General features: G+C 34.5%; 1 protein-coding gene across 5 annotated transcripts; it reads left to right on the top strand.

The window, feature by feature from the left end:
• Nucleotides 1–433: 433 nt before the first annotated feature.
• On the top strand, nucleotides 434–8,359 carry LOC124889364. 5 transcript variants are annotated; one of them, XR_007048310.1, is made up of 6 exons: nucleotides 434–584; nucleotides 4,012–4,112; nucleotides 5,254–6,434; nucleotides 6,533–7,621; nucleotides 7,700–7,768; nucleotides 7,853–8,359. XR_007048310.1 is itself a non-coding variant. In XM_047400960.1 (4 exons), the coding sequence occupies exon 1, from the start codon at nucleotides 4,602–4,604 to the stop codon at nucleotides 5,622–5,624; it is 1,023 nt and encodes a 340-aa protein (XP_047256916.1). In that variant the 5' UTR covers nucleotides 4,119–4,601; the 3' UTR covers nucleotides 5,625–6,434; nucleotides 6,533–7,621; nucleotides 7,700–7,768; nucleotides 7,853–8,359. The 5 variants fall into 5 exon arrangements, 1 of the variants encoding a protein (XP_047256916.1); XR_007048309.1 differs by lacking the exon at nucleotides 4,012–4,112 and adding an exon at nucleotides 2,310–2,409; XR_007048307.1 differs by lacking the exon at nucleotides 4,012–4,112.
• The last annotated feature ends 1,043 nt before the right edge of the window (nucleotides 8,360–9,402 follow it).

Raw genomic sequence — 9,402 nt, 5'->3', positions numbered from 1 at the left:
AATTAAATATATTTAATTTGTACCCGACTATAGTGGTCGGAATATTTAATTAGTATATTTAATTAATTTAAATATTTAATTTAGCTATATTAATTAATTTAAATATATAATTAAATTATATCAAATATATAAACGACTGATGTAGTTGAAAATATTAAATAATTAAATATAATAAAAAAATTTCCGACTAATGTAGTTGAAAATCTTATAAATAATTAATTTATATATATAATTTAATTGTATTAAATATATAACCGACTGAAGTAGTCAAAAAAATAAATAATTAAATATGTCAAATATATTACCGACCAGTGTAATCAAAAATATTAAATAATTAAATATTTTAAATTTCTACCCGATTGATGTACTCAGAAATTTATATTTAATTATTAAATAATTTATATAAAAATAAACTAAACTAGGGTACGGTTTCCCAATTCTCTCTCTCACTTCCTCTCTCTCTAAACTAGGGTACGCTTCTCTCTGGTTCTCTCTCTGTCGGCTCTCTTCTCTCTCAAAAATTGTTCAAGTAACGGCGGAGTGGTAACGACGACGGCGGAGTGGTCAATTTCACTGAATTCGAGGTAAAAATTTGTTCAAGTACATGGTTGCTCTTCTTATGTTACAAGCTAAATTATGTAGAACGAACCCTCAAAGCACTTGATATTAAGTTTCTAGTTGCAATGCATAACTGTGTTATATGGATGGTGAGTACATGTATGTATTTTTCAGAATATCTGCTTGTTTCTTCTTTCGCAGTTGCTTTTTTCTACGAGAAAGAAAAATTGTTCAACTTTATTGACCTCACGCTCTTTTGGTTTGATGAAATCCCCATTTAGTTTGTTCCAAATGTTGTGAAACTTTGGTTTTTGGTTTTCTATATTTGAGTATCTGAGGTAGTGATAAGGTCTTCGGGCGTTCTGAGTTAGTGGTAAGTTCTGCTTGCGCTTCGGACGTTCCAGTTTTTCCTTTTACTGAATCTTTTATGTTTTCTCTATCCTCCCTTAAAATGTCGTACCCATATTTTCGTTATGTAAATTTCTTGTAATTTCTGTTTTTGCTTGCAAAACTAATTGGGGTTCGTTATATGAATCCACAACGTCTATACAGTCCTAGACTAGATACTGGTTGGCCTTAGATTTCCTTTCATTCATTATTTTGGGCATTAGTAGTTCTCGTTACAGTCCTAGACTGCAAAACTTGTGCTATAGGCACATCCGTTTTATGGATTACGTTAGTGAAGTTGTCCATCGATATCAAAAATTCCTGCACTAGTTGAATTACGAATACTGAAATTATAAGAGCTGATTTATTCTTGTTGTTTGAGTAAGGTTACATTAGTAGATACGATCATCTGTCGTATGCAAGCAGTAGACGAAAAAGAAGTAAATCTACTTAAAATGTATGGTTTTCTATGTAAGCTAATCATGTTTACTTGTAGGTGTAGAATATATAGGAGTCCGGGCAGAACTAATGGAGGTTGAAATTATATAGGTGATACGAACTAGAAGATTTGTGCTTACAAGAGGACTCTTAGCATATTAGAGATATAAAACACTATATACTAGACAGCCCCTAGCATTATATAATCCTTTAGTAAGGAGTATTGAAGCATTACGGTTCAAAGATCATTTGTGATAATGCAGATTTATATGATCCAAGCCAAATAGTTTTGGATTTTCGGTGTCATTATGTGAGGTATAGTTGGTTAGGATGAACGTGGACTAGCAGAACTCTTACTGGTGCCTTTCTACCTTCCATACTTTGTGGTATTTTCATCAACTTTCACTAGCCAAAATCCCATTGAACTACCCATTGAACTACCCACTGCTGCTACTTTTTCTGAGTTAGTACTAGACAAGAGCGGTAAACCAGTTGATGCTGGTTCAAGTTATCGTATAGTTTCCACTCTATGGGGTGATGGTTCTGGTGATGTGTGCCTAGGTGACTTCCCATATTGCGACCAGATAGCAGTTGGTTCAGGATAGTGAAAGCATTAGGATTGGGTTACAACTTATTCTATTATCTTGACCCATCTTTCACTCTTGATCAATGTCAACCAGTGGGTCAGGTTTCTCAGATGGAAAGAATCGTTTGGCTCTCGTCAAACACTACCCTTTTGGTTTTTACTTCGAGAAAGCCTAACCATGCATTAGACTATTACTTAACTACGTACCCTATTTATTATCTTTATAATCATCAAATATATAAACCTGCAGTTCCTATGTTATTCTAATCATCATATAAAAAACCTGCAACCTCTATGTGTGGGTCTGGTTTTTGGAAAAATGGAATACTCCTGAATATAGGGCAAGGAGGGAACGGGTAAAGGCAAATAGAGCATCTTAAACGGGTGGCTGATTGCACACTGGAGGTTCGATGAGTTTCACTACGCACCGACGAAGACTGGTAATATTAGCTTAAATTTTTTATTTGTTCGGATTAGTTCAATGTTCTAAACCGTGACATAGTGAAGCCATGTGGGGCTCTTTCGATTCACTATTGTTGTTATCTTCTTGTTGTTGTTCATCTTGAAGTCTAGTAAAGCCATGTGTGGCCTATTTTGATTCACTCGCATTGTTGTTGACATCTTGTTTCTCTTGTTGTTGCTTGTTTCTTTTGTTGTGAACTTGATCTTTTATCCTGATGATTTTAGAAAGTAAGAAGAAGAGAATTAGTGATTTAGTTAGAGAGGTGATGACTTAATTGGAAGTAATGAGCAAAGTATTTATAGTAACACTCTTAGTATAAGGCAGTCGTCGGTGTGGAGCTGTCAATGTAGCTGGCAACAAACAAAGAAACAAAGTTTGAATAACGGAATTAAGTAATCGAATTAGTCTGAATCTCAATGTAGTTGGCGGGCAGTGCCATCTGAAAGAAGACTGTGAGCCTTTTTGTATTACAACTCTTGAAAGCTATGGAACTGTATTGCTAGTGAATGACTAAAAGTCAGGTGGTTTGCACCGCGTAGGTAGAAGGTTATTTATAGATAAACACCCATGGAGCATCATTTGAGAATCTTGCCCCTATTAAGTTCATTATCTGAACTTTACTTTAGTTAGTAACGGCTGGGTTCACAGTCTAGTGCTTGTTACCTTACTTCCAGAGCAAGGAAGACTGTGCTAATATGACACCGGCCTCTTGTATCTTGACTATTACTCTTACCGGTTACATTCTAACAATAGCATTTGAAGTGTTATTAAATTTTGTTGATTCTCAAGCACCTTGTGTTTTTAGTTCACTTTAAATGTATTACATAAATTGGGACACTGAATATCTTTATCAAAATTAAATACACACTTCTTCAACCCTGGTAGATTTTCCCATTTGTGTAGTTGAACCATTACATCAGGCGTCAACGTTGTCATTTATTAAGATTGATATTTTCTGCAACCAGTAAATGAGTGATCAACTATAGACTATAGTGCAAGTGTAGGATATGTGGTGTGTTACAAAGAAATGATACCAACTTTTACCTATGTTATTATAATTTAAACAATATAGTTCAACCAAAATTCTATTCTAGTCCCTCTCACAATAAGGGAAAAGACATCATTTCCACCCCAAACTATACCCGAAAAGTCTAAGTCACACCTAAACTATACAAGTGATCCATTACACACCTAAACTATATAAAAGTGATATTATTACCTCCCCGCGACACCCATGCCCAAGTTTAATGAGTGGAGTGCACTCCACCCGCCCTCTTGTGGTGCCACGAATCTAATTTAATTTTCCTTTTTTATTAAAGCTTAACTCGACCCTATTACTCTTTTGACCCATCTATTTAACCCATCCGACCCGACCCAACCTCATATTATACCCTAACCCGATTAAACCTCTTCTTCCAAATGAAAAGTCATCGAATGAGATAAAAAACGTGGTAGAAGATTCACCTTTCTTCACTCTTTTAATTTTTTATAAAATTTAAACCCGATAGAAGAGATAAACAATAATTTTGCTCTGTTTTTCATTGTTGACGAGTAAAAATTATTTTTTATCTCTTTTCAGTTGAAGTTGATTGGGTTGATTTCAACGGAGGTGGTACGATCTAAGATAAACACTTAAGATTACGATCTTTTATGTAGGAACTACTGATTTTCAATTCAAAGGTTAGCTTTTTTCTTTCCTAAATATAGTAGATCTAGGATTTATTTTCGTTCTTAAATTAGATCTATGGTTTTTTGAGTTAGGGTTTTTCCGTCTTTAATTTGTCCAAATTAACGTTTTATTTTCATTTAGATGCTCAATATGTGATAATATAACCCTTGACATTTATAATAGTTCGATTTTACTAGGGTTTTGACTAGGATTTTTAATTAGGGTTTTTGAATTAGGGGTTTTTTTGAATTAGGGGTTTTTGTTGTCTTTAATTTATCTTGAAAACTGCTCTGTTATAGTTTGTTTATGTGCTTCAATATATAATAATATGAGCTGTGAGGTTCAATATGTGATAAATAACCTGTGATACTTATAATTGTTGCATAAATACTATAATTTTTTTTATTTTTGTGTATTGTGAGACTTGTATCCTTTTGGTTTTTGTGTATTATGAGACTTGTTTATTGCGTTTTTGTGGTCAATGATTTCAAGTTTATAAAATGAGTTTTGAACTGATCTCTTTGAGATTTTATCATGGTGGAGAACTTAGTATGGGTAAGGTGAAGGGGAAAAAAGGAAAAAGATACGATGGTAGACAAGTTACTGAATTTTTAGATATTGATGTAGATAGGTTGTCTTTATTTGAATTTAGGGATTATGTAAGGTACTTAGGGTATATTCCCAAACAATGCTTACTATATTTTAGACTCCCCAAATATTCTAAATTAAAAGAAATTAGGTCAGACAAGGACACACTTGACATTTTAAAGAAATTGGGTAATGGGCAAGTTTTGGAAGCTTTTGTGTGTCACATGGTTGGTAAACCTGAGGTGGCCCCACTTTTGGAATTTGTAAGTGATGGAGAATGGCATGTAGAGGGGACAAGTGGTGTGTCTTTTAATAAATACACTGAAAATGACATTGAAAGTGTTGACAGGGCATCTAAAAATAGTGAAGATGCCCCTTCTTTTGACCAACCTATTGCTTATACTTCTTCTCCTTCTACTGACCAACCTAATATTCGTGTCTCTTCTCCTGCTACTCCTAGTAGTTATACTGCTGCTCCTAGTAGTTCTATTACCGCACCTACTAATTCTACTGCTGCACCTTTTGAATCTGTTGTAGATTCAGATGTAGATTCTATTGATGCAGGTATAAAGATTGGGAGTGATGTAGATGAATATATGGATGAAGAGTTAAGAGGTTTTAGGGAAGAAAAGAGGAAAAAAAAGAGAGGAGAGAGACCAATAATTCCTGAACATATTAAGTTAGGAACTGGAAGAAAGGGACTAGATATTGGCTATGATGAATCTGCAGGTGGTGATAGAAATTGTTTGGAGGGAAAGTTAGCTGGTGATGAACCTTTTTACCCATCTGATGAAGCTGCCAGCTTTGAAACTGATTCAGATGATGTAATAGATGGAGAAGATGAAGTTGAACAGATTGAACATAAAGATAAAGCTAGAAGGAGGAAAAAAGTTAAGAGAGTTGCATATAATTCAGACTGCCAGAAAGTTGTGTGAAAGTTAGGACTTGTTTTTGAAAGTGTTAATGAATTTAGAGCTACTATTACTAAATCTACTGTTGCTGAACATGTTGCAATTGAGAAATGTGTTAATGAACCTACAAGGGTAAGGGTTAGGTGTACAACTGGTTGTCCATGGATTCTTTATGTTAGCATTGATTCTAGGTCCATGAACTTTGTTGTGAAAACCTACAATCCAGTTCATAAGTGTGATCCTATCAATAGGAACATACTTTATAATACCAAGTTCTTAGCTAGCCACTTCAATGGAAGGATAAAGGAACAATCAAATATTATAATTTTTGAGTTTCAACTGCTTATTAAGAAGGAGCTGGATTTACATGTTGGGAGAACAGTGTGTAGAAAGCAAAAAATAAGGTGATTGCAGAACTGATGGGTGACTATAATTTGGAATTTGAGAGGATTTCAGATTATAGAGATGAGTTGTTAAGATCAAATCCAGGTAGTACATGTGTAGTGAAGCTTCATGATGAAACATTTGAAGATGGTAGAAAAATGTTTCAAGGTTTCTACATATGTTTTGATGCAATGACGAAGTCCTTCCTAGCTGGTTGTAGGAAGTGCATTGGTTTGTATGGATATTTTTTAAAAAGAGTGACAAATGGGCAGTTATTATTTGCTGTGTTAAAGATGGTAACAATCAAATGTTGCTACTGGCATGGCCAGTGGTTGAGATTGAAAACAAGACCACTTGGAGTTGGTTTGGAGTTGGTTTATCAGGATTGTAAAAGAAGATCTTCAGCTGGAAGATGGGACAGATTTGACAGTGATAACAGACATGCAAAAGGTAAAGAAATGTTGTTTTTGCTTCTGTTTCTGTTTATATTGTATCTGTTTCTGTTTATGTTTATGTTGTAACTATTTTTGTTTCTGTTTTTGTTGTAGGGATTAGAAATTGCTGTAACTGAATATTTATCAAATGTTGAACATAGAATGTGTGCAAGGCATGTCCTTGCAAACTGGTTAAAAAATGCTATATGTAGAGGTATTGAGAAGAAAAAATATCTTTGGAGGTGTGCAAGATCTACCTTTGAGGTTGAGCTTAGGGACAACATTAGTTATATGAAAATGTTGGGGGGGAGAAGAAATACTAGATAAGTTGATGTATCTTAATCCAGAGAGATGGAGCAAGGTTTACTTTAGCTTTGGAACAAAGTATGATGTTGTAGACAACAACATGGCAGAATATTTTAATGCATGGATTTTAGGATCTAGGCATAAGACTATAATTACAATGTTAGAGGAGATAAGGATAAAAATGATGAAAAGAGTGGGACAGATGAGGGATTTTTGTAAAACTTGGATCAGTGAAATTTCTCCAATGGCTATGAAAGTGCTAAATGATAATACAACAAGGTCTATGAAGTGCAACATAGAATGGAATTCTGATACAGGGTATGAGGTGCTTGATATAGGATATAGGCATATTGTGGATCTTGCTAGACAATATTGCAGTTGTAGAGCATGGATGTTGAAGGGCATACTGTGTCCTCATGCAGTGGTTGCTCTTCACCACAAAAAATTGGAACCAATAAACTACATCTCTCACTGGTACAATAGAGAAACTTACATGAACACATATAGTTTCTTCATTCAACCAGTTTTGAATATGAAGATGTGGCCACAATCACAGAATATCTTTGTTATGCCACCTCCTGTTAAGAAGCTGTCAGGTAGTCCTGGAAAGAATAGAAAGAAAGAAGAAGGTGAAACCAAAAAGAAAACTGGAAAGTTGTCCAAGGGGGGATTGAGCTTTCATGTGGCACTTGCCATAGCAAGGGTCACAACAAAAGAAGATGTCCAACGGTTGCACCTGCTGCTGGCACTAATGCAAATCCTGGACCAAGTCCATCTGCTGGTGCAGACCCAAGTGCAGGTCCAAGTGCAGTCCCAAGTGCAGCACCTACTGTTGGAAAAAGGAGAGGTTCAACTGTAAGAGGAAGGGGTAGACCACCAAATAATTTTACAGAAAAGGTATTTTATTTAATTTGATAGTGTTGCGAACTAATTATGCTTGCCTTATACTAAATATCTTCTTTTCTTTATTTTTAGTGTGCTGACAGACCAAGAATGGTTGAAATGGGATTACTTCACACACAAAGTAGATGCACAATTCTTAATGTAAGTTTACTACTACATTTACTATCTAAATTTTATTTACTACAATTTCATTTACTAAAGTTGACACTTTCTTCATTTGAGCAGCCGGGAATGCCTAGTGAAAGATTCAAAACTGCCAAGTCTTCAGCATTTGTGACTGAAAATCTTGGATATACACCAAAAACTGGTGTAAAATGGAAAGAAAAAAAAGCTAGGACCTCCAGGCAACTACAAGAAATCAGAGGCAGAAAACAAATGTAAACAAGGTCCAAGGCTGCATACTTAAGTCAAGAAAGCTCCAATATTCAATCTTTATGAGAAGTTGGTGTAGATTACATTTAACACTGTATAAAGCTTGGCAGTTGTAACAACATTTAAGACTGTTTTTGTTAATTCACTGATGTTGGAAGTTGGAACTGCATTTAACACTATTTTGGTAGTTCACTGATGTTAGCAGCTGTGACTGCTTTAAGAACAATCTATTAGTGGCAGCTTTGACTACATTTTGTAACTGTAATTAGTTTAACAGTACTGATCTTTTTGTAAATATATTTGACTGCAAGATGTAATTGACACTCATTTTTGGTTAATGATTGTGCAGTTGTAAGTTCATTATTGCTGAAATTTGTGTTTTTGCTTTTGCACCAGTTGTGGCTGCATTTATTAATGTTAAATTTATGTTGTGATGTTGAAATTTGTGTTTGTGCTTGTACAGCAGCTGTGATTGCATTTAGTGTTGTGATGTATACAAATTACAACACAAAGAACCACTGGAAACAAAGTTAAAACTGTTAAGTTCAACCGTACAATTTCATTACACAATAATTTAATTACACAAACTGGCAGTTTTGTCAAAGATAACACCGAATAATTGATACAAATTTCAGCCTCCTAAAACATAGCAAAAACAAAGCACTTAGTTTTAGGGTAGCCTTCTTGGAGATCCTTTCAAGAACATGAATTGAAATACAAAACTAACACCCAAAATACATACACAAATGAGAGTAGTCCATAGTTGTTTTTGCCTGGACTTAGCCAACTTGATCTTCCATTTCTTCTCATTTGCCTTCATCATCTTCAAATCATCCTGAAAATTGTCCATTTGCAATTCTATTTTGTTCATGTATATTTTACTCTCCACAGATTTGGTTGTCCTAGTAGTTTTGTTATCAACTATTTTGTGTTCACAAAATACACAATTTGCCGAAGATTCAACTCTTTTCTCAAGCTCTCCAATTCTTCCCAACAATTTAGGAATAACAAATTTCGATCATTCATCAATAGAATCATCCTTCCAAAGACAAAAATCGCATGATCTAGCATCCTAAAATGAAAGCAATTAGATTCTTATACACTATTCAAGATCAATGTTTGAAGGAAAAATTCACTTACTCCATAGTAAGGACAAGTCCAATATCGTCTACCCGGATTTCTTGAGGTCCAAGAAGTCATCAAAGGCAAAAAATATCCATGTTTGCATCGAACCTCGACCAACTCGTGATCTTATTCTTGCTTACAAAGTCTACTCAAACTTATCTTAGTCATTAAAGTACCTTGATTAAGAAAACAAGATTTAAGAGAGGTTGAACAACACTTGAGGGAAGAAAAAATTATGAAAATGGCAACAAAATTAAGACAAAATAATCATCAATATA

The sequence above is a fragment of the Capsicum annuum genome, chromosome 12 (assembly GCF_002878395.1).
Source record: "Capsicum annuum cultivar UCD-10X-F1 chromosome 12, UCD10Xv1.1, whole genome shotgun sequence".
Classification (NCBI taxonomy): domain Eukaryota; kingdom Viridiplantae; phylum Streptophyta; class Magnoliopsida; order Solanales; family Solanaceae; genus Capsicum; species Capsicum annuum.
This window is presented reverse-complemented; position numbering and strand designations above follow the sequence as displayed.

Excerpts from the sequence above, each read along its gene's own strand:
- LOC124889364 (XM_047400960.1), top strand. The coding sequence starts at position 4,602 with ATGAGTTTTGAACTGATCTCTTTGAGATTTTATCATGGTGGAGAACTT.